Source organism: Atractosteus spatula, chromosome 2 (genome assembly GCF_055471065.1).
Source record: "Atractosteus spatula isolate fAtrSpa1 chromosome 2, fAtrSpa1.hap1, whole genome shotgun sequence".
Lineage (NCBI taxonomy): Eukaryota > Metazoa > Chordata > Actinopteri > Semionotiformes > Lepisosteidae > Atractosteus > Atractosteus spatula.
Genome location: NC_142707.1, coordinates 37,510,849 through 37,536,873, shown reverse-complemented (window position 1 = coordinate 37,536,873; position 26,025 = coordinate 37,510,849). Strand labels below are relative to the sequence as shown.

Genomic DNA, 26,025 nt, shown 5'->3' with positions numbered 1-26,025 from the left:
TTTCACTTTGGTTTAGGGCTTTGGAAATTATGTTAATCTACCTGCTGGAGATGTCGTAATGCTCTTTTTGTATTATGTGTGTGCATAAATGTTGTTGACATAAACTGTTCACTAAAATAAATGAGGTAATGACTTTCAAAGCTGAGAATGTCGTACTTCCCGAAACTTGTCCAAAACTATAAAATTCGAGGATTAAGGAGAAATTTGGAAGAAGGTACAGAAAGATCTTAATCTTCTTCACTTTATATATATATACACTGTATATACTGCCTCCTGAACAGGAAAGGAAGTGTCTTTTACTACATTTTCATTTTTACTTCAGTGTCTACTCTGTCTACCTTTTTCTTTCTACTTTTCTGAGGTGATTACTGCTGCTCTTTGAGTGTCTTAACCCACTGCCCCATCTTTTTGTTGCGTTTCATCTTTTCCCCTCCACAAAGCTCCTAATTCCAATTCTCTGTAGAATCCCCCCCCATGCCCCCCCCAGATCTCTGATGTTCACTTTGTTCCAAAGATGTGAGCACATGGTGTCTCTCTGCCCTTGACCCAGTCTCCTTGTTCACAGCTCTGCGCTAGGTTCCTGCCCAGGAAGCAGGTTCCAGTGTTTGCCCTCAGATTCAACTACTGTTATAGCTCATTAATACAGTCATAACAAATGGCCCAGAGAGGTCAGCAAGTTTTTATTTAGCACATCAAGCTGCCCTACAAATCTATTTTTTTTAACACTATGCACATCTGTCTCCTTCCTGCTCACCATCAAGCATCAGCAAGTGGTTACTCACTACCACTACTCTTTCCAGGTCAGTACAGTGTCTTCCAAGCTAATGAACTCCAACCTGATTTGAAAATTGGAGACTCTCCACAATGTATTATAATTAATGTAGCCCAAATTCATTGTCTGGAGTCAAGGCAACAATTGAGCCTGGACCACTAGAGGTTTATTTTCTCCCTCCAGGTGTTTTGTGCCCACATGACAATTATTACTACACAAACTTGTTAACCACCATATAATTTTGCCCATAGGAAACCATGTCACCCATGCTGGGTCCCAGGAGATGAATCTGCCAGTGCAACATTCTTCAAGTCAGCCATGCTGGTTTGACTTCTGTGCCTCGGAAACAACTTGCTCATTCAAGTCTTTTTGATATCTGCCACTTTTGTTTGTTCTACAGAAGCACTCCCAGCCTGCTCCCCCAGCTTTTTTCTCATTCTGCCTTTACTCACTTCAGGATTAGCCCTCTAAGTATAGCCCAGTATATTCCCCTCATCAATGTTTTTCTTCCCTTTTTATTTCCCATGTTGCTGACATTAGATATGCTCTCTTGTTCCACTTTCCTGTGTGCAATGCTATTATTGCTATATCTGTTGCAGGACAAAACACTTTTACTTATGGTTATAGTCAACACTAATGCTCTTAAGGCTATGATTATTGTCCATAGACCTCAGGCACCTCACTGAGTGCACTAGTGTGATAAATATTATTTAAAAGTCTGTCTCATTTTCCATTGCTGAACCAGCATCCTCCTCGCTTCTTTGATGGGTTTCTTATTGCCGCTTCCCCTGCTAGAACTCTTGAGTGGGTTTGTTCATGTCTAAAATTTCTTCAACATAGAAAATCAAATTAATTTCACTCTTCCTACTTGCTTCTCTAGGGAACGTCCTTGACTGTACCCTTTTCAGCTCCTTGTCACAAGCCCAGCTTGGTTGCTTTAAGTCACTTTTCGTCAGTTCATTCCACTCTTCTTCAGTGTAAGCTCTTATTGAAACTGACCTATGCACATTGACTCTCAGGCTACATGGCCTATCTTCTTGACTTTGCTTCCTACATAACATATCTTTATCACTATGTTAACATATCTCATACTAAATCTTAATGCGGACTGCTTATAAACTGTTTTTCATTTGAGTCTGCAGGCTCTTTTTTTTGGAATATAGGACCTCCAGGTTGTGGGATAATATAGAGCTGGCATCAGAGTCCAGTATATCTTCCTCTACATTCATTACTTCAAATTTGTCTCTGCAAACAGTCTTTTAAAACTACCTGTTTCCGCTACTAATTATGCTCATCTTGGACAGGCATCCCTTTCAACTCACTCTTTGACAGTCTAAAGTCAATTACTTTCCACTGGTTGCTACACCACAACTTGAAGCTAGCGGCTTCAGTGCCAAAGACTGTCCCTTTGTGTATTCTTAGCTACTCCATTATACATCAAATACGAGAAATAAATATTTTTTGCATTCAAATTAGAAACTTTTTGCATTTAAATGAGATAATATTGCTTTAGAATGAGATATGTTTTGCGTTCATAGGAGATAACATTGTATGGAAGCTTATTAGCGCCATGGAGAAATAATATCTTTTCTGTTTAAACGAGGTACTATTGCGTTTAAATGAGAAATTGTTTGCATTTAAATGAGAAACCTTTTGCATTTATACAAGATAACATTGCATTAAAATGCGATAATTAATCTATGAACAATATTGCCTACCATATTAATATCTTGCAATATATATTGTGGCATTACGCGGGGACATGTTCAGTGTGGAGGCAGAGGCCTTGTCTAAAGGTGACGTGTTGCCTTGACAACCACAACCGAGGAGGTTAATTCTGGAGCAGCCACAGCTGTGGGAGCCGTTTAAGAACACGCCCTGCTTAATTTCACAATATACAACAATATTGACCCATACAAACTAGCATTAACAACAGAAGAATATCGTCACACTCCACTTTGTGCAAAATAATTAATCTTGAAAGTTCCATCAGTAGAAAATGTCTATGAACTCTGAATCTGAGCTTCTGGCCAAATTTGAGGTGTTTTTCTATCAGAGGAAGCACTCCTAAAATATGTGACACTTCTTACATTTTTAGATTTAAAAAAATAAGGAAAGAAAGGGTCAAACACAGAATAATTAGTTAACGGGATATATGATATCAGTCTAGACAGTGTGTAACTGGAAGAGTGTCTCCAGTCTGCATGGTTGCACACTCACCCTACATCATTTTGTTCAGGACAGCAAAGAAACGATTTCGTCAGTAAAAACATTTCTCCGTGATGAACCTACAATAAAACCAGTGAAGCAGTTGCTGTACTGAACAGTCAGGATCTGCCCTGTGTATAGTATTTATTAAAGTAGCTCGACAAAATTATTGTGGAGGGATAAGTACTGACAAGAAAGATTTATGAGATTTCTCTTCTAAACAACAGATTCTCCTTTATAATTCATTTAGGATTTAATGAAATCTAGTGTAATAATTTTAATAATAATAATAATAATATCACTTTATTAACCCTTAACAATTTCTTGCATTAGGAATTATCTTTTCGCATACCCCAGCTTCCTCTCCATGAGACACACAGACAGGGAGGGAGCCTGGGGTCAGAGCGCAGGGTCTGCCATTGTACGGCGCCCCTGGAGCAGTTGGGGTTAAGGGCCTTGCTCAGGAGCCCAACGGAGTAGGATTTCTCTGCCGGCTGCGGGATTTGAACCGGCAACCTTCTAGCCACAGGCGCAGATCCTTAGCCACAGAGCCACCGCTCCGCCCTTTTTTTTTTTATTTATAAACTACTTTTATAAGTAGTTATTTTATAAAAGTAGTTTTTTTAACTACTTTTTTAAAATTGAAGATTTTTGTACCATAGTCATTGCCTTTGTTAATAATGTGGCAAATACAAAAACACCATTGTCAGCAAGGACACTGCAATAAAACATCAATGCTAATGAACAGCAATCAAAAAAGTCACCTTGAGTAGCAGAACAGATTTGCTCGCTCTGTATCATTTAGTTATGTCAAACTTTTCTCAGGATCATATATACTGTACATAAAACTTATTAATTTAAATTTGTGTGATTTCCCCTATCAATCCACATTTTTTTAATCACAGAATGTAACAACCATATTGTCGTAGAATACCATAGGATAGAGAAAAGGATACCATAGGATATAATATTACAACACCTATAGTGTTAGAATGTTTAGGAGTGTGAAGAAGAAGATCCTTCTTGTTCACACTCTTAAACCCATTGTTGCCGAGAACATCAGGTTGATACTTCTGCAGATGTGGGTTGTAGTTTCTATGCCACTGAACACAGCAGTCCCCTCAAGCCAGGAATATCTACAGAGCTGAGAAGAACTTGTGAACCCCTTGGCCAGTCCTTATTCTCCTATGTTTTAGATATAAAATGTAATTAGATCTTCATGAAAGTCTTAATAAAAAATGAAGAAAATCTGATTAATCATATAACACAGACATGTTTCGAGTACTTAATTTTGCTGTTTTACTGAAGCTTGATTCAGAAATGTCTGATTAACATCTATGATTTTTTCATAATTTAGCTAATAAGTTGCATGGGGTGTGCATTTTATATAAACTTAGTAATGCAGCTATATTTTTACAGTAAGTCAGCATATCCTTTATGTACAAGTACATTTTTCTTATCAGGTGTGACATCTCATTCTGTATTTCTATTAAAAAGCTATTTTTTTTATTTTTTAGGATCCTTTTGTCTTTGAACCAAGCTGTCACTTCAAAGTGGACGAGTTTGGTTTCTTCCTAACTTGGAAAAGTGAAGGAAAGGTAGGCTACCATTTTATCTGTAACAGAACAATGTAAGGGATAGAAAAGGAAGAATCTGCGGTACCTACAATACATATTCAGTGCATCTCTTCACTTTGATCTTAACACTAGATCACTGTTAGTGAATTAAATTTTCAGTAAGAGAAAATTGACACAAAACTTTATGTTATAAATACATAAATCTGGATTGTGGGGTCTAAAAGGTATCAGAAAGCAGAAAAACACCCTTTATTTTTTAAAGCAGAAGTGTTTCTAATATTTTAATTGCTCGGCTGAAATGCCTTACAACTGCAGTACTTAATAAATACAAAATCACAATCAGTTCCTATGTGTATATGCCTCAGTTTCTGATTGTTTTCTTATGAGATCTCACTACAGATGCCAAATTTCAGTGTTCTACATGATTCTGCATGCTCATCTTTTTCCTTCTAGGAAGGCCAAGTCTTAGAATGCTCTTTGATCAATAGCATCCGCTCTGGAGCAGTACCAAAGGTAAGAGGTTGACTTTGTGATTTCCATGGGCTTTCCATGGCAGCACATGGGAATCACAAAGTCAACACATCAGAGAAAAGTTTTAAATTATGTAATTGAAACCTTCCTATAGATCACAATATAAAATGTAAGATATTGATTGTAGCAGGGAAATTGCTAATATATTGATTTTTTAAAGTAGGGTTATTTTATTGATTGTTTTATTTTTGTAATACTGGATTTCCAGAATGAATTTGCTGATAAAATCAGTTCTATAAAGTTTTTCAAACTGACATGAAAAGGTTTTAAATTAACATTTCTTTTCACATAAACACTGAATATTTGCAAACCATGTACTGTACATCTCTATAAACCAGCTTTACCATGCAAGAGTAATCCATTAATCAGAACATGCTAGCAACATTGAGAAGTAATAGAAGCAAAAAACATAACAGCATCATTGAAATGAAGACATAGCTTAGTAGCTTAAAGATCGGGAAGCACAGGGGAAATTCGTCCAGCAGAGAAAAATAACCATGCTACAGCAGGTTTTAAAACAAGACTCCAAATGGTAAATAATGCTGTTAGTCATACTTGCTTCAGAAATTTAGTCATTTGTATACCAATGACTTCTAAGAAATGTTTTTTTCTCATGGATATATATGCATAAAATATATAACTAGATATATAGTATCTAATTTAAATATAAATATAACTAAACAATTAAATACTATTTGGGTGTGCTTCACATAGTAGAACAATTGTTCTGTTATAAGCTAATATACACTGATTTGTTTTAAATTGTTGTACAGCCACAACAAATAAAATGCTGCTTTTTGGTAACAGCATTATTTTACTACATTAATAAATAAGCCACTTTTAATAAGTGGTTAATTTGTAAATAACAATAATAAAATGACTTCAAAATGCCCAAATCAGTGGTATCTATCATTTTTTCTTGCTAGCACTTGCATTAGCTAAAACTACTTTTGAAATTCCCTGTAATTTCTACAGATAAGAACAAGAGAACATGTATTTGCATTGTTAATTTAACATTTTGAATGAAGATTAGATTTGATATATCTAGTTTTTTTTTCATTCAGAAAAAGTTTCTCTAGATATATATATGTTTTCACTGGTTTAAAACACTGAGGGAAGGTACAGGATGGTCTAATGTTAATAAATCATCACCACAGGCAAGTGCACAGCAGATTTATTATTTATAATCTGAAATGCTCTATATATAAGGCCCTGCAAAATTTATAGGTGGATTCTTAAAAATGATGTTTCTGGTCAGATGGCAAATATCCCTTTTGTTCTTTCTTGTGTATATTGTCATATTAGCACTCACACTGACTTTCAACACCATTGTAACTATTGCTAATTCTATACCAAAATACATAAGATAAATATGTCAAACAAAAGACCATTAATGCAAATGCTTTGTTATGGCAAGTAAAGTTCAAGAAATGGATGCAAAAGTAAGATCTGTTTAATATGAGTTCATTGGTAAATAAATATTTTTAAACGATTAAAATGGCCAAGATGATGTTAAGCATCAATACATTAAAAGTTAAATTTGCTAATTCATGTATTCTAAATTAATGACCTAAGTTTTTTTATACAGCCTGAGTGTCTGTGTGCCTATCGCTAAATATAAATCACAGTAGTTATGCACTAAATTGAAGTGCAGATTACAAAGGGGTAAAAATGCATTAAACTGTGATAATTCATTGTTCATCAATCAAAGTGCACCAATAAAGAATTAGCTTAAAGCATAATTTGAACAATGACACATAACCTTTAAAATCAAGGAAAAATGTGTGGCTGAACTTAGTTCCTTGATCCATATTTGTACATTTCTGTTTTAAAAGGATCCCAAAATACTGGCTGCTTTGGAAGCAGTTGGAAAAACAGAAAATGACCTGGAAGGACGCATAGTCTGCGTATGCTGTGGTGCAGACCTGGTGAACCTCAACTTTATTTACATGGTGGCAGATAGCACAGAAACAGCCAAGGTATGGCTTTTGGCAAAGACAGGAAATGTACATTTATGAATGCATATTTCACATGAAAACATACACAAATTCACTTACTGCCAGTCTTGTAGCGTCGAGCAGGAATAATTGCTGGGAGGATTCAGACAGTATTTGATCTTTTCTGAAATGTACGTTGTAACATTTATATAAAAAAATAGATGAAAAATAATATTCTTAAGGGCATTTCTATAACTCAGAGGCAACAGACTGCCAGCAAAACCAGACAATTTCTCTCATGTGAGACTCAGGTTTTCTATTTTTGCTTTCTTTTTGTTGGATTTTACATACAGTAGATCCTAATTTTGATTAGATAAAGGGATAGTGTTGCACTGCACAGCTCTATTCTGTATCATTTGTCTTACCCAGCTTAGAATTTTCTATTTAAAAATAGTAAGGACTACAAAGAAGGGTGCTCTGCTTCAGTATACTGTATGTGCCATTGCCTCAGCTGCATATTGGACTGGTGGAAAGGTGAATATTGTGATTTGCTGCACCCTAGTGCTTAAAAAATGCATTAACATTAAATACAGTATACAGTATGTTTCCAAATTTGTCTGAGCTTTCAGTGATACTATGGAGCATCCTGAATGTGTTTCATCCCACAAATGTTCATTGTTACTGAGATACAGTAACTCTTAAGTGGTAGTATTTTAGCTACTCCACCAGATGGCCTTGCACAAGTTCAGATTTTGTTCGGTATTTCTCTCAGCAAACAGCTAATTTAAAGAATAATGTATTACAGTAGCACTGTGACAACTGTATATCATGTACGGGTTCATACTGGTTACATGTTACATACATATACAAGCTGGTTGCATTATCTGTTTTTGTTTACATGTTGTCTAATTAGAAAAAAAAATCTTTATTATAATAAATATAAGGGTACACCATATATTTCACAGATGGCAGCAAGATGTTTTTGTAGGATGCCAAAAAAAGGGTAGGATATAGGGTCTACAATTCTCACCACCCATTCCCCTACTATGCAGACAGTGGTGAAAAAATAGTAAATGGCTCAGCAGGTGGGTAACTGATGTGTCCAAGAGTTTCAAGGGCTGTAGTAGTAAACTTGTCTGATAGATAGATGATGGTACTGAATTGGAAGAGAAAACCAGAATAATTCATAATTCTTAAAATAAAAATGACTCCAAAAGTCCAAAAGGCAGAAGTGGGCAATGCTGCTTTAATATGTAAGCAATGGAACATGTCTTGTTTTTTTGCTTATTACAGCAATGGATGGAAGGTTTGAAGTCTGTTATCCATAACTTCAGAGCTAACAATGTGTGCCCTATGACTTGCCTAAAAAAGCAGTAAGTACTCAAACACCCCATTGTTATTCAATAAAGCAATAAGTAAATACATAATCTTATAGTTCTAACACTTTATTTTTTTCTCTTTTTTAGTTGGATGAAATTGTCTTTCCTGACAAATGTAAATGGCAAGATTCCTGTGAGAAGGTAACATGTCCTGCTTTTAGTGTGTTTTATTTTAATATCATGAAGATTCTCATGATATTAGAAACACAAACACAGAGAGTATACAGTAGACTAAAAGTATTAACTACAGTAATTGTTTGTACTGGGTGTTTAGTATTTCTCAGATCTTCCAATTTCTTTAGCACAATTCAAAATATGTAATTGATTGCTTTTAAAAGGAAACATCAAATTTGTTTTTTCTTTTAGAACCAAATAGAGCACAAATAGTAAATGTATTTCTAATTCTGTTACCTGCACTCTTAAATATGTATTCTATAATATTTGGTGTCATACTGTCCCATATGTTTATTTTCCACACAGTTCTGTCTAATTTAACTGACATAACATATTTGGAAAACAGGAAAGATTGTAGTTGCAGGGAGTTATTCGTAAAACCCACTGCTTTACCGTGGCAATAAATGTTGTTCCAATTGATTAATAAGGCTTAGTGGCCTGGTAGTTGCATTACCCAGAGAGAAACCAATATTGTCAAAATGTCCCTTGTTCCTTATTTACATACAGTGAATGTGATTCATAAAAAATATAATGACTTTAAAGACTTTTATCAACATTGAATAAACCACATTAGTGGTACAATTCCAGCCTGTCCTTGGGAAAAAGTATAGTGTTGTTTAATTGAATTTTCACACGATTGTTGTGTTGGTAGGACAATAAATTATTTTATTAATGTTAGAGTAGTAACGTAGGCTGCACAGTGGTAAAATGGTTATCATTGCTATCTGTCAGAGCTGGGGCCCTGGGTTCAGTTTCTGGGGTGCTATTTGCATGGAAGTTGTGTTTTCCCCATGTTTGCATGGGTTTCCTCCAGTTGCATTACAGATGCAGCCATTCAAAGTGTGCGTTACAGACACGTACCGGAGGTAATTGGCTAAGGCGTCGCGCATTGTGACGCAAGATGACGCGCGGTACCGCGGTACGTGATTGGTTGACCGACAGGGACACTCGTGGTCCGTTGGTCTGTCGTAGAAAGACTTACAGTAAACGTCTTTGCTGTGCCCGTTGTAGATATTGAATTTTACCACTGAAGGGAAATCTTAGTAGCTGAGCATAAAAAGAATAGGAGCATACTGTAACGCATGTGAAGGCCATAAACGATATTAATTTTGGAACATAAACATACAGTATATGGCTGGTCTTGGTACTCTAAAGAAAAAATACACACCAGTATTCCATTTCTCCCTAAACATTTTAAGCATCGAAGTCTTTAACTAAAGAGATACCAGAGTCAACAAGCATACTTTTAGAATTTGATTAAAAGGGAATATAATATGGAATCGCGTATCTAACGAAATTAATAACGATATAATTATATTCATGTACCGCAACACAAGAATAGTACACGTTGTACATTGTCTGTCGATAATGTTTCTGTAGTGCTTTTTCAGCACTCTGCATGTGACTGCGCTGGTGGCGCTGTGGGTTAGGTTCCTGACTCCCATGTCACACGGTCTGTGATCAAATCCCACTGGAACTATGAGTTTTTTTTTAACAAACATTTCTTTGAAAAAATGAAACGTTTCCCTTGGTCAGAGATTAAATAAAACCTCACTCGCACCAAACAAATTTATATTTCTAAATATCACAACATGATCGGATTTAATTCTTTTTAATAACAATGAATAGTCACCCATGCGTTACAAAATAAACATTTATATTGATTTGAATCGCGTTTTGATTTAAATCGTAAACGCGTGTTTAAATATATGTGTTTAAAGGCGATATACTGTATAAAAGCGCTGATTCTTATGGAATGTGTTCCGCCGGGGATTCGAAAAATTTATTTTTTTTAATCGCGTATCTAAGGAAAATTGCAGTATAACTTTGTTCATGCACATCATTATACAGTATCTCATTTTGTATTTCGATTTAAAAAAATTGTTTGCCCAGCCACTATTGTTGTTATTGTTTTTATCCTGTAAAGCGCTTTGAGGAGCACAGCTTTTTCACCACTTAGATTTCTTTTTGACACCATCCTTACACAAAGCAAAAACTGATTGTATTTTCCGATGACATACTATACAAGTGCAAAGATTGAACCAGGGAAAATCTGATCATGTTTCTCTATAACAATAATAAAAAACTTTATTTTACATATCACCTTTAAAAGTGGCATCTCAAAACAATACAGTAGATGTAAACCACAGTTACAAAGTAAATACCCAGACAAACGCAAACGCGTTTTTAATAAAATGCTTTTATTCATTCAACAGAGAGAGAGCGTAAAACCTGGGTGTAACAGCTGTTCCTTTTTCTGATCACTCGCTCTCTGCGATACATGAGAATCCAGGCTTTTTTATCAACGCTTTCTTTTCCGTATACCAGATATTATGGAACCACTTCAGAAGGGTGTCAGCCAGTCAGATTCCAGGAATCAGTACTTTAAAGGAAAAATACACACCGGTATTCCATTTCTCCCTAAACATTTTAAGCATCGAAGTATTTAACTAACATGTGAAATAGCGTGTGAAAAAGTGGTAGTTTTAAGCTTTTCTGCTAATATACAGTGCCTTGCGAAAGTATTCGGCCCCCTTGAACTTTTCAACCTTTTGCCACATTTCAGGCTTCAAACATAAAGATATATATTTTTTATTTTATGTGAAGAATCACCAACAAGTGGGACACAATTGTGAAGTGGAACGAAATCTATTGGATTTTTGAAACTTTTTTAACTAATAAAAAAATGAAAAGTGGGGCGTGCAAAATTATTCGGCCCCCTTGCGTTAATACTTTGTAGAGCCACCTTTTGCTGCAATTACAGCTGCAAGTCGCTTGGGGTATGTTTCTATCAGTTTTGCACATCGAGAGACTGAAATTCTTGCCCATTCTTCCTTGCAAAACAGCTCGAGCTCAGTGAGGTTGGATGGAGAGCGTTTGTGAACAGCAGTTTTCAGCTCTTTCCACAGATTCTCGATTGGATTCAGGTCTGGACTTTGACTTGGCCATTCAAACACCTGGATACGTTTATTTGTGAACCATTCCTTTGTAGATTTTGCTGTATGTTTGGGATCATTGTCTTGTTGGAAGATAAATCTCCGTCCCAGTTTCAGGTCTTTTGCAGACTCCAACAGGTTTTCATCCAGAATGGTCCTGTATTTGGCTGCATCCATCTTCCCCTCAATTTTAACCATCTTCCCTGTCCCTGCTGAAGAAAAGCAGGCCCAAACCATGATGCTGCCACCACCATGTTTGACAGTGGGGATGGTGTGTTGAGGGTGATGAGCTGTGTTGCTTTTACGCCAAACATATCGTTTTGCATTGTGGCCAAAAAGTTCGATTTTGGTTTCATCTGACCAGAGCACCTTCTTCCACATGTTTGGGGTGTCTCCCAGGTGGCTTGTGGCAAACTTTAGACGAGACTTTTTATGGATATCTTTGAGAAATGGCTTTCTTCTTGCCACTCTTCCATAAAGGCCAGATTTGTGCAGTGTAAGACTGATTGTTGTCCTATGGACAGACTCTCCCACCTCAGCTGTAGTTCTCTGCAGTTCATCCATAGTGATCATGGGCCTCTTGGCTGCATCTCTGATCAGTCTTCTCCTTGTCTGAGCTGAAAGTTTAGAGGGACGGCCAGGTCTTGGTAGATTTGCAGTGGTCTGATACTCCTTCCATTTCAAGATGATCGCTTGCACAGTGCTCCTTGGGATGTTTGAAGCTTGGGAAATCTTTTTGTATCCAAATCCGGCTTTAAACTTCTCAGTATTACAGTATTACGGACCTGCCTGGTGTGTTCCTTGGTCTTCATGATGCTCTCTGCGCTTTCAACAGAACCTTGAGACTATCACAGAGCAGGTGCATTTATACAGAGACTTGATTACACACAGGTGGATTCTATTTATCACCATCAGTCATTTAGGACAACATTGGATCATTCAGAGATCCTCGCTGAACTTCTGGAGTGAGTTTGCTGCACTGAAAGTAAAGGGGCCGAATAATTTTGCACGCCCCACTTTTCATTTTTTTATTAGTTAAAAAAGTTTCAAAAATCCAATAGATTTCGTTCCACTTCACAATTGTGTCCCACTTGTTGGTGATTCTTCACATAAAATAAAAAATTTATATCTTTATGTTTGAAGCCTGAAATGTGGCAAAAGGTTGAAAAGTTCAAGGGGGCCGAATACTTTCGCAAGGCACTGTAATATGGAATCGCGTATCTAAAGAATTTAATAACGATATGATTATATTCGTGTATATTTTGATATTTACACCCGGCGCGGCACCGAGGGAGCGTCTGCATTTATAACTTAGTTTTTAAAATTAGTCAAGCAATATGAAGCATCTCCTTTTACTTTTAAGTCCCTTAAATGCATTGAGCACAGCTTTCTCACCACTTAAGATTACTTTTTCATACCATCCTTACACAAAGCAGAAAATTTCCGATGACATACAGTACAAGTGGAAAGATTATAGATTTTAATCGTCTTTAATTTTGTTACGTTATACGTTTTAGGAACGTTTCATCTAAACAAACACCACAAAACTATTCTCGATTGTATTTCTGAATGTTATGTTACACCTACAGTAGTTCACTGCTTTAAATACATCGAATTAAGAAAGTAAGGTGTAGCACTTTAGATCTTTTTTTCTGAACTAGGGAAAATCTGATCATGTTTCTCTATAACAATAATAAAAAACTTTATTTTACATATCACCTTTAAAAGTGGCATCTCAAAGCAATACAGTAGATCGAAAAACAGTTAAAAGGGACCAAAGTAAATACCAGACAAACGCAAACGCGTTTTTAATAAAATGCTTTTATTCATTCAGCATTCAGATTTTCCCTGGTTCAGAAAAAAGACGATTAAAATCTGCAATCTTTCCACTTGTATGTCATCGGACATTAACAAGTACAACCCCCCTCTCTGCGGGAGTGCTGGCTATGACGAATTAAACCGGTTTCACAGGTATTTTCAAAGTAGGAAGTACAGTACTTACTAGTTAAAAAGCTAGGCTCCTCAATGAAATCGCTTTAACATACTAATGTGTTGGTGTAACAGTCCGGGCGTGGCAAGCTTCCAATGTCAACTCGACTCGATTGGAAGACAATGAACGTATTTTAGCCCTAAATGAATTAATAGCAAACATGGTTTACATAAAAGACATTTTTCCAAGAAAGTTTATAATAATACGATCTATAGTTGAAATCTGAGCCTAAATTTAAAGGAAAAGCATTTTCAGAGAGCAATCACGCTGTGTTTATGTAGAAAAAGCGATTAGGTTTATGAGCAATCTAATTACCTATTCGCTTAAAACGCTATATAAAATAAAGTTTATTTAAAGATGAATGATAAGTGTCTCAGTTTAAATAATTTTCATAGTAGGGCTTGGACAGATTCCAAGTGCATTTTTGCAATTTACGTTGCATTGTCCAATGTGCTGTTGTAATACAGTTTAGAATACAGTAAGTCTAAACTGTATCAGCTTTATTTATGGGTTGCAATTTAGAAAAAGTCAAAAACCGCACTCAAAATGCAATTTAGAGCTTTCTGGCAAGAGGAGACACCCAAATTATAATGTAACATGCCACTGTTTGTGCATGAACAAAGTTATACTGCAATTTTCCTTAGATACGCGATTAAAAAAAAAAAATTTTTTGAATCCCCAGCGGAACACATTCCATAAGAATCAGCGCTTTTATACAGTATATCGCCTTTAAACACATATATTTAAACACGCGTTTACGATTTAAATCAAAACGCGATTCCAATCAATATAAATGTTTATTTTGTAACGCATGGGTGACTATTCATTGTTATTAAAAAGACTTAAATTCGATCATGTTGTGATATTTAGAAATATAAATTTGTTTGGTGCGAGTGAGGTTTTATTTAATCTCTGACCAAGGGAAACGGTCCGACTAGTAGGTTAACTGGCTTCTGGAAAAATTGTCCCTGATGTGAGTGTGTTTGTGTCTGTGTGTGTGTCCTGCAATGGACCGGCGTCCCATTTGGGGTGAATTGCTTGCTGTGATAGGCTTCGCTGTATTGGAAAAAGCAATGAGCTGTATTGGATAAAGCAATCAGAAAGTGGATGGATAGTGTATTTATGTGTCACTGTGTCAGTAAAGTATTGTAGTGAAATCTGGGCACAGTTTTCATTTCTGACAATAACTTCGGTACAGATTACCTTGACTTGAGATATTTGAAACTGTAATTTGAAACTGTAAGGGGATTCCTTGAATCTTTCAACTCGTCTTTCAATGTTTTGTCTGGCTATATCTTTGAACTACATAATCATTATCTGGTTCTGATCATAACATAAGACACAAAGGCTTCACAAAGTCCAACAGAGACAACAGCTCTAAATGTCGGTCATGACCTGAACAGAGAAACAAAGAAACTAACTTCCTGTGGAATTTTACAGTTCTTGATCCTGTAAAATAGACCTATACTTTCTTGCTACCAGATTCATTTGGGTTACATTCTGGGATAAGCCTATTGTCAAAGTTCAAATAAGATTTCATGTTTTTTTAGCTGTCAGTGGTGACATTTGCCAACACAATCTCTGCATCTGTTATTGATTTGTCAATTTACTTCACTCCATTTAACTTACCCCTTTTCCATTGTTGTAATGTAAATAATGTAAAATTAAAAATATGATCAGTTAATTACTAGGAATTTTAAATACCAAATAACATACGACAAAGTCAGGAATACAAAATGGTCAGTTAATCACGCGTTTTCTTGGCTTAGTGAAGCAGCAGTGGCACAAACCTCAAAGACAAACCCATATTTATTTACAACACTGAATTACAAACTAGCATTAAAACTATTTACAAATTATTTAGAAAGATTATGACTCCTTCAGTCCAAAAGTAATACAGTTCAATCTTTCCTCGCTTGGCTTAATATGCAGTAAGGTTGGCTAAAAGATAAACCACCCTTACTGCATAGTAACAGAGACAAAGCACCATGGGGAGGTATTTCTGATTTCTATAATACTACACTTCTAAAAGACACTACAAAACCGGTCTGCTCTCTAAATGCGGTGCCAATTTCTGATAATCATTTTACTAAACCAGATAGAGCATACCAGGTGCTGTATGTTATTTTCAGTTCTCGGGCATTTTGAGTCTGTAGAAAGAATGACTCGTAATGTTTTGCTTCTTCTACTCTGCGGAATAAGCAACAGTTGTTTTTCTACTCTACTCTCTGTATATTAAACTTATCTCCCTGGACTGGTCTCTTACATTTTAGCTTGCTATTACATTATCATGTATGCATATCTTTCATTGAAGGCTCCATCTAATTTCACTTCCCACTCCAAAGGAAGAGATACAGTATACAGTATGTAACTATAGATTGTATGTACCATTTTCCTGTTCCTAGCCCATAAGGCCTAACCTTTGTTTTAGGCCTGGCTTAGCCAATGATTTCTGATTTGGTATGTAACTCATTAATAAATGCAGAGAACACCTTAAACAACCCGCCCCCCAACCTTATCTGTGGCTCTCCAGCCTGCATCACTCTAGGCACACTGGAGTCACTCAGCAGGTGGTCTGTGTGAGTCATCTTTGAGCCCTCATTTGACCCTGGTTACTTGCCAGCATTGGCTTAGTGGTACAGAATGTTAAATGTCTTGTTCATGCTTGATAATCCCATAACTAGTATATTCTCCAGCACATAACATTACCTGAAATCCTCTTATTTGTAACCTTTCCGATGTTGTAATTATAACATTGATTTTTTTAGAGAAATTTTATATAGGCTTTCTTTTACAAAACAGAAAATTGAATCAATGGTTCAGAGATGCACTAATTTGATTTTCGATAAAATAGTATAAAAGGAAAGTAGTTCAAATAGGTAGCTCCGTCAGCATGTATAGGCTGCAAAGGAACAAGTAAACAGTTATTCCATGCTGAAAAGAGAAGAAAAACACAGCGTTTCGGCTGTGGACCCTTCTTCGGATATCGGTTTTCAGCTTGGAATAAACCTTTACTTGTTCCTTTTTAGTATAATGGAAATGCACGCCTGTTCCTGTATTATGACAAAATGATCAGGGGGAGGTCACTGCTTTACTGTAATGTGCTGCTAAGTATTTAGAATTGTTTGTATAAACATTTTTTCTCTTGTGTATACAATAAACAAATTGTGAAGACAGCTATCATTTCCTGTTCCTTTAGTCAACAAGGATAGTTATGGAGCCTGTGGAGCCTTGATAACACATGTTTCACTATAAAGATGTTTGTAATTTGTTCCATCTCAGCACTGATTGTGCAAATTGCGTTCTTTTACTGATGCTTCCACTAATTTGTTTGCCTTATCCACAGGTGCTCCTTTCTTCTTCGTTATTATTACATTATATAATATTATAGGCTTGCTTTGCCTTTAAGTATATTTTTAATTTTACAAATACAGTAGTTACTACAGAGTATTGCATAGTTTGCTCCATAGTCATCACTTTAAAATAAATTCCCATCACTTTTACACTGTCAGTACGCCGTGACCATCATAATATGTGTAATGAGAGCGATTAAGGAATACCATAAAAATGCCGTCACTATGTTTTAATGGGTCATTGTGTATATACAGTACTGTCTATTTTTTATGAATAGCTGCCACATTGATAATAATAATAATAATGTGTACCATTGGCGGTTAAAACAAATGCCACTGCTGCCCCTTCTTTTACTCGTTTCAGAACAATAACCATCTGTCATGTCCCAAAACCTTCTTTGTAGCTCCTGTACAGTTTTCTTTTCCAAAATATACAAATCACAAAGATTCTGTGCAAATTCTGTGTAAACTGAAATACAAGTAGATCTAAAGCATTCATGTTCAACATCCATAGGTAGTCCTGGGTGTTTGAAATCTTGCGTGGACCATAAACAGATAGATTAGTCATCATTAAAGATAAACAACACTGTTAACAAAGTGTTGTTTTTCACTTAGCATAACAAGGACCTTTGCCTCCGGCAAAACAGAAAAGGGGATCTTTCAAGCACTGAAGGAACTGGGACTTCCCAGTGGAAAGGTATGTAGAGATACTTCTGTTATTTGTTCTGATATTTTGCATATATTCTTTTGAAATGTAAGTACTTAATAGTAAATAGACTAGTAAAAGCTCACTGTGCAGAATTGGCACTTGTCATAATTGCAAAATTACCTTGTGGTGTGATCAGGAGTTCCCCCTCAAGCCGTAGCCTGGATATTTTTTTTAAACTCTTGAATGCACCTGACTACTATTTCTTTTGTGGTAACCTCCGTGTCATGAAGAATAGGAAACACACATTTTATAGGGAACACACTCTTAAAACCTCACGGCATACATCTCAGTGCTGCAAATGTGGACATACAGTATGTTTGTTAGACTTCCTTTTTAGGTGTGTCACACTAGGATGACAATCATGCCTATCTTTCTAGTATGATAGCAATATGACAGCATGTTGTTCCATAGTACTACAGCCCCACCATGTAGAATACAATGGGATCTTCCACATGGGGAATAGGGGATTTAAACTCCTACACTGCAATTATTCAGGGAAGAAAAGAAAGGATACATGTTATGCTTGAACTTGATTCATATTGCCTAACTACTGAAGGGGTAAATTCTCCTTGGCATTTTTGAAACATTTGTTTTCTAAATATTTTTTCGAACCAATTTGTGACAGGGGTATACTATACATGAATCTTTTTTAAAAAATTTTAAGGATCCAGTTTTTGTGGTGTTTTCTGCCTCCTGTTGGACGCAAGGGTAAAATTTCCATGAGACTGTCCCCCTCAAGTTTGGTTGGGGGACAACACATGCACACACATACTCTGAGCTTCTTTTTTAGCCCTGCAGTCCAGACATGTAAGTTCCCCATGTAATAGAGCACAAGTCAAAGGGGTTGGCCTGGTATGCAACAGTGATACCTGGGAGACAGCAGATTTTAGTTTTGGTTATTCAATCAGTAAAATGTCTGTAGTAACTTTTACATAATGGAATCCATATGTAGCTTCCTGTTGTCCTCATGAAGTACAGGGGTTGTAAGAGTAAATGGAGTTGACAAATAATTGCTACTTACAAATTAACTGAATAATAAACCAGAAAGAATTAATGACAGACAAATTTAAAATAATTAAAAATAATTTGGTGAGTATGCCTGTTAGGTGAAACTGAAGAAACGTAATGCTGAGTCATATTTAAAAAAATCAAAAAACACATCCTATTGCTGTATGTGGTATATACCAATATTTTTCTAAATAGAATTTACTAGTAGTTATCTCTTGTCAATGTTATTCTTGCTTACCGATGTGGCATTTGTGTGATATGTGCTGTAAATATTTGAACTTTTTTATAATCTTAAAACTTTCTTTGCAGAATGATGAAATTGAGCACTCTGCCTTTACCTTTGAGAAATTTTATGCACTTACTCAGAAAATCTGCCCTCGGACTGACATTGAAGAACTGTTTAAAAAACTGTAAGTCTACGGTACATGCTGCGGTAATACAACACAATACTTAAAATAGTAGTGTAAAATTTTAATAAAAACAGAACTGGAAATTTAATTTATCCAGAACAAGCTCACTCATATAATCGACTGAAAATGGATTTGGAAAGACCAAATTGCAATGGGTGTCATAAGTAAGAGACATTAATAAAGACTGATTTTTATGGACTTCCAAATACTGTAGCTTATCCAATAAAGACATTTGTTCAGCAAACAGATTGGGCACTGTGGTTAAGCTAGCATAAGTTCAAACCTGGGCAATGTCATTACTGTTACTGTGCCTCCCCCTGTGGTGGAACATACTGTACTGTAACAGGCTGAGTGCTGCTAGGGATGGGTAGGCTTTAGTCAGCCAATATTCTCAGGGCTTTTGGTGCAACAGACACTCCTGGTGCCTGAAAGTTCATGGTGACATAATTGAGAGACAAACCACACCTCCAGTTGATTCTCTTGGAGCTTGTAACCTGTCAAATTACAAATGATTCTGACAAGTGGGCATGTCTGAGGAGATTGTCTTTAAGTTCTAATTCTTTAAAGTAATACACAGTTGATGAATCCAGAAGACATGGTTAAGAAATAGAAAATATTTGGCAGATACATTTAAAAAGAAAAATACTTTTCTGGAATGGTCTAACTTGTTCAGTTCTTTCACACTTCATGGCATTTGAAATTCAAAAGGATTAACAATCAAGCAAAACTTGCTCTGTTTTAACATTCTTTAAAGGGTAGTAGAAAGCAGTAAGTAGTACACCTGGAAACAGTCTGCATCTGCTATACTAACTTTCTTTATAAACCTAACCTGCTGGATTTGTTTTAGTATTAACCTGTTTGTTAAACTAACTAGGTATTCTTTAAAAAATCAGTATTAATCATAGCAAATATTTTAATTTTAATTTTATGAACTGAAATTGTATACATGCAAATAAAATGTCAGAAAGCAATTATTATGGGGGGTTCTGTTTTATGAATTGAAGAGTGTAACAGCTATTTTTTCTAACACATTCCTTTTCAGCAATGGAGACAAAACTGATTATTTAAGCGTAGACCAATTAGTCAGCTTTCTGAATGAAGTAAGCTTTTTTCATTCATTAACTTTATGTGCAGCGACTTGCTTCCCATCTCTCTGCATTGCATGTATCATGCTTCCATTTTCTGTTTTTTGTGGTCCGATCAATGTATCTCATGTCATAACCATGACAGCCTCCAGGTGTGCAGAAACAGATCCTATTTCAGCTGCTATTGTGCCTTGCTTATGTCCTGTTAATGTGGTTTTCTGTGGCTGAAATATACATGCTGTTGTTTGGAACTGAAGTGGTTTTATGGAATGCAGAAGACATATTTCTGTGCAATAAATATGTACATTACAATCTATACAAAATTACAAAATTAAGATTTTGTAGAAAACTAAGGTTTACATTTTGATATACACATTTTAATTTTAAATTTAAAATGACCGTGAATTACTGCTCAGCAACACATAATATAACCTATCTGTGTATTCGTGGAACATATCTTAATATATACCTGAACACACACGAAAAAACAGTCCTTTAGTGTTAAAAGGTTGTGTTCTAGAGCTACCCGTGTATATATATATTTTAAATAAAAATGTCCTCTTCAAATGTTTATCTCTCTCCCTTCACAATCAGTTTTCTTATGGTTTGTCATTCTAACCTGGGCATTCAAAAATGCCAGTCAATGAGCATAAATATACGGGTTATATTATGCATGCACATTAAAAAAAACTGCTTATTATAAAGCCTCCATTGCGTACAATGTATTTCCTATTTTTCTGTCACTTATGTTTCTAAAACATATATACAGTACTGTATATAAACATATTTCATGTTATGTTGTATTTATTAATAATAAAAAAAATAATTAAAATTAAAAATGATTTGGAATGAAATAATAATAAGAAGAAATAACATTTTTTTTAAAATGTTATTTAATAAAATCCTTTCTCCATTTCCAGAATCAACGAGACCCTCGGTTGAATGAAATTCTGTTCCCATTCTATGATTCAAAAAGGGCAATGCAAATTATTGAAACATTTGAGACAGATGACGAGCTGAAGAAAAAAGGTATTTAATGAGTTGCATTTAGAATGACAAAAAAATGCATGGAATTGCATATTGTTTGTGAAGTTAATTGCAATTGTGAAGTTAATCTTTCATAATAAGTAGATCTTAAATTATATTAACAACTGTGGTAATAAACAGTACATACTGTACAATAATCCCCAAAAGAAGAATTCAATTATGATCATCTGTTGCCCTCTAGTGGTACTTTCTAGTGTCATTATCTGTACAAACTAATGTGGTAGCAATTTATACAATCATATACAGGTACTTACTGACCATATTGTATATTACTGCAGAACGGTAATGAAAATAAAATATATATATATGCTTAAAAGGCTACACAGTCCAGCCTTCATAAGCATTTGGCTATAATTAGGAACAGCAGACGCCACTGCTGCCAGAGTGCACCAGGGCAGATATTTTGATGAAATATATTTTTAAACATTTGGTTGAGTTTTGGTTTGCTTTCAAATCAGCAAATGTTATGTGGCTTAGCTGGAGTTTTGTGGTTTATAGAGTTTGAAGAAAAGTGGAGTTTGGTTTCCTTAGAGTGGGCTGAAGAAGTGAAGCCACACAGAATATCACATCCAGTTTTATCTCTGGTGAGAGCAAATGCTGATTGCACTAATGTGAAACAAGCAAGAAAGACACACAACAGTGAATCACAGCTGCGGAGATATTAATGCTTAGATAGCAGATACAGGCAAGAGGAGAATTTGCCCACTTCCTGAACTTGGGTTGAAAAACAAATTATAGTTGGAAAACATTTCTTTTCTCTGTTGCCCTCTTCTGTATGCAGGCCGGATGTCTTGTGATGGATTTTGCAGGTATCTGATGTCAGATGAAAATGCCCCAGTCTTCCTGGATCGCTTGGAGCTGTATCAAGAGATGGACCATCCGCTAGCACATTACTTCATAAGCTCCTCTCATAACACATACCTGACCGGCAGGCAGTTCGGTGGAAAGTCGTCTGTGGAAATGTATCGGCAAGTCCTTCTAGCAGGGTGCAGGTCAGTCTCAGAATATATTAAAGCACCTATCACTAACTGTTCTTGTTCGACATTTTTCAACCTAAAACAAAAATGGCATAAAAGAAGTCTTTTTAAGCTTTCATTACTTTTCTAACAGATGAGTTTAGATAAGAATTGTGAAGTTTTCCTCGATCCTTTCAGATGTGTGGAACTCGATTGCTGGGATGGAAAAGGTGAAGACCAGGAGCCAATAATAACGCACGGGAAAGCCATGTGCACAGACATTCTCTTTAAGGTGAATGTCGACCAGATATTTTTGAAGCATCGAAACATTTACTTCTACAGAATTTTCACAGATCGAACAAGCAGTTTAATCAGTGTTAAACCTGTTTTTAGACAATGTTTGTCTTGAAATGTATACAGTACCTGATGAAAATAAACAGATGTTAAATGTAAATTATATGAAATGGAGATGTAGATTCCCATGTTCTAAGAAGTCTCAAATTTCTGTCTGATATGTGCACTTGACTACTTTTCATTCTAAGGATGGAAGGCTGTTAAACATTTATTTGTGAATGATATAGAAGTAAATATACAAGTATTGGTATAAAACATCTACCAAATATAACAAAATTTATATTAGACCATTCTGTTAAATCCTAATAAATTAGGGCCAGTGTACTGAAATGATATGAAAGCACCTTGTGATTTTTTTCTGTTATCATTTTTTGTAGGATGTAATTCAAGCCATTAAAGAAACTGCATTTGTAACATCTGAGTCTCCAGTGATACTGTCATTTGAAAACCACTGCAGGTAGGTTATTTACTCTGCTTAATTTGCATATATAAACATGGAAATCATAGTGTTACTTAATATAATTCCATCTTTCTGATGAGATGTTAAACCGAGGTCCTGACTCAGTGGTCATTAAAGATCTCTGGGCATATCTCGATAAGAGTAGGAAGTTATCCCGGTATCTGGGCCAAATTCCCCCCCTCGGCCTTTACAGTGGCATCCAAATTGTCCCCATGTATGACTGGCTTGCACTTGCACTGCGATGGACTGGCGCCCTGTCCAGGGTGTACCCTGTCTTGAACTCGTTGCTTGCTGGGTAGGCTCCGACTTCCCGAGACACTGTATGGTATAAAGCAGTTTGGCAAATGACATGACATGACTTAATGTAATTCATTAGTACAATTCCTTTATTTTAAGAAAATTTGAAGTAATAATCTAACCAGGGCCTTATTGGATATTGCAGGCTGGGTGCAGGACATACAAAGTGAAAAAGAACCTGCACCCATATTTTATTCAAGCTGTCATTTTATATTGACTTATATATATATATAGGGTTAGGGTAAATCTTTTCACTAACAACTTTGTATTAGATATGCAATATGTATTAGATGTGATCATTGTTGTACAATGATGCCTTTTAAGTAACTTTTAGTAGGAATCTTTTATATATTTAATGTATTTTTATATATTTTTATACTATAGCAAACCACAGCAATATAAGATGGCAAAGTATTGTGAAGAGATATTTGGTGACCTTCTACTTAAACAGCCTCTGGAAGCATACCCGGTTTGTATTTCTTGTTTCTGTTCTTTCAATTTTACACTACCACTGTATTTCACAGATAAAGACTATTTTGAGTCTTTTATTCTACAGATTGAACCTGGTCGACCTTTACCTTCTCCCAACGACCTCAAGCGAAAAATACTCATTAAAAACAAACGTCTAAAACCAGAAGTTGAACAGAGTAAGTTTGCAGTTTTTTCACGGTGTGTTCTTTTGAGGAAAGATCAACCCGACTGGAGGTTTTGTATGTTAAGAATATGAGTGCTTGTATTGATGAAAGAAACAATAATTATTATTCCCTGTACTGATTAACTCTACTGTTAAAATGTGTTTACAGCATTGAATATAGTGAATGAGGGTTTGTTATATATTTTAAGAAATCTTTGTTATGTGAAATCTCACAGATTTCATGAGAAATGTTTTCACCGAGAAAATTCCCTTTAAATATATCCCAATATTAGACCCAGAAAGGTCCCAGATGTTTTTATTTATTTTTTCTTAAAAGAGCAACTTGAAACTTTTAAAAAGCTAATGGAAGCTGGTGAAACAACTGCTCCTGCTAACATTCTGGAAGATGAGAATGAAGAAGAAATTGAAAATGGTAAGAGGCGACATGATTACATATATTAAATTTTTTGAATAACTACAGTAAAATATTTTTTTTCTTAAATCTCCAGATAGTTACTTCATTGTCAACAATGCAATACCTTTTCTTCAGCTTTTATGATTTCCTAGCAGCATATGAAGGAAAACAACCGATGTCAGGCATTGTGTCATGAAACAGAATGGATAATCAAATGTTTTATTAAGTTGCGACATATAAATATATGTAGGTGACTGGATATGTCCAGACGTAACCCAGAACATCATATATTAAATGACCTTGGACAATGAACAAAATAAATACTATAAATAAAGTGCTTAGTTTCACAAAACAACTTTACAGACGTATTTGTCCTGACACCTTGTATTGTGAAGGAATGGTTGCTGCCTGTCAGTACCCACAGACAAAGCAAAACCAACTCACTACGTAAAAAGATCACAAGATTCTGGGTAAAATGTAGTGAATATTGTTTTTTATTGTCCTGCATTTTTAGCTTCCATCCCACCGACTCGTGGTAAGACATCTAACTGAAAGGCACTTCTGCTCTTCTGATTTACACTTCTCTTTCTAGGTGATGCGGGGGATTCTTTTACGTACTGTATTCTTCTTTTGTAGTTCTGCAGTAAATTGTGAATAAGAGCATAGAAAGACCAAAAATAAAAATTAGGGCTGAATTATTGGGATTTAGAAACAGTTTAAGGTTTCTATATTACATTTTGATTCCAATGCAGTAAAAGTTGCAAGATCTTGTGTTTTTATTAGAAAGACACAATTAGCCTTTGAGTAGATATCTCAAAGGCTAAAAAAAGTCTACACTTTTTTTTGAAAGGGTAACTTACTGTACATACAGAAATGCAGATAACTGTGGGAGCAGTAGTCTTAAAGATAGTAAAATGAGTTATACTGTAAGGTAGTTATTAGAGTACAGATCCAGGAATTGTTTTGATATCAGTTTCAGGTCTTTCTTGAATATCTTTAAAAACTAAGCTTATTATTTACTGAAGTTACAGGAAACAATTGTATCAAAGGTCCATGACTGCCACTTGCCTATATCTGTATGCTGGAGTATACTCTACTGTAATTGAACTGGCAACACTGAAAAGTAAAAGAAATCAGAAACATAAATAAAAATTCTAGGGAAGTCAATTCATCATTTAGGAAATTGGTCAGTTTGCACCAGTCTTCTCAAAAACAAGTCACAGATCACAATACATAAATCCAAATCTTAAATCAAGCGCCCAATATTTACAAATAGTATTTTTTTTTCCTTTACACTTTACACAGTCTTTTTAGCTTTTTTATGGGACAAGGCTGGTACAAACATAGCACCATAGCAAATGCTTTGTAAAAATTACTTTTGATTATTAATTTTTGTAATTATTTGGAAATTTTTACTGCTTTAACGGTGTTGGGAGAGTGCTAGACCACTTTTGCAGTAGTCCAAGAGATGCAGCAATTAAGCTTGCATTCTTGCTTGCTTATTCTGACTTTTCTTCTTTTTCAATTATTCTTGGTTTTACTTATTTGCGTGTTGGTGTGTATATGGATTGTGGGTCAGAAGTCTTTTGTATTGTAATGTTTCACTAATTTATACATTTTGTTTTTCTTAAAAGCTGATGTTGAAGAAGAAGCACATCCAGAATTAAAGTTTGGCAGCGACCTCTCTTCTGATGACTTAAGTCAGAAAGAGTCACATTTAAACAGTGTTAAAAAGGTAGAATTCTTTGATTTCACATCTATTAAAGATAATTTTCAGTGGCACTAAGTGCATT

At 35.4% G+C, this 26,025-nt stretch overlaps 1 protein-coding gene across 10 annotated transcripts in view; it reads left to right on the top strand.

Moving 5' to 3' along the window:
- The window catches only part of plcb4a (phospholipase C, beta 4a), a 166,588-nt gene that overhangs the window by 110,770 nt on the left and 29,793 nt on the right, over positions 1 to 26,025 (top strand). For 6 of the 10 annotated variants that reach the window (XR_016094297.1, XM_088934612.1, XM_088934621.1 and 3 more), the window contains 17 exons: positions 4,498 to 4,578; positions 5,011 to 5,070; positions 6,924 to 7,067; positions 8,319 to 8,398; positions 8,492 to 8,545; positions 17,473 to 17,554; positions 18,884 to 18,984; positions 20,027 to 20,084; positions 20,990 to 21,098; positions 21,898 to 22,108; positions 22,271 to 22,364; positions 22,804 to 22,883; positions 23,568 to 23,652; positions 23,740 to 23,830; positions 24,155 to 24,250; positions 24,747 to 24,767; positions 25,867 to 25,967. Coding sequence is in view for 9 of the 10 variants with exons in the window: in XM_088934612.1 (XP_088790738.1) it covers positions 4,498 to 4,578; positions 5,011 to 5,070; positions 6,924 to 7,067; positions 8,319 to 8,398; positions 8,492 to 8,545; positions 17,473 to 17,554; positions 18,884 to 18,984; positions 20,027 to 20,084; positions 20,990 to 21,098; positions 21,898 to 22,108; positions 22,271 to 22,364; positions 22,804 to 22,883; positions 23,568 to 23,652; positions 23,740 to 23,830; positions 24,155 to 24,250; positions 24,747 to 24,767; positions 25,867 to 25,967 (1,548 nt within the window). In the remaining variant the exon portion in view is untranslated. The remainder of the gene's footprint in view (positions 1 to 4,497; positions 4,579 to 5,010; positions 5,071 to 6,923; positions 7,068 to 8,318; positions 8,399 to 8,491; positions 8,546 to 17,472; positions 17,555 to 18,883; positions 18,985 to 20,026; positions 20,085 to 20,989; positions 21,099 to 21,897; positions 22,109 to 22,270; positions 22,365 to 22,803; positions 22,884 to 23,567; positions 23,653 to 23,739; positions 23,831 to 24,154; positions 24,251 to 24,746; positions 24,768 to 25,866; positions 25,968 to 26,025) is intronic. The other 4 variants (XM_088934682.1, XM_088934652.1, XM_088934673.1 and 1 more) reach the window with 1 other exon arrangement.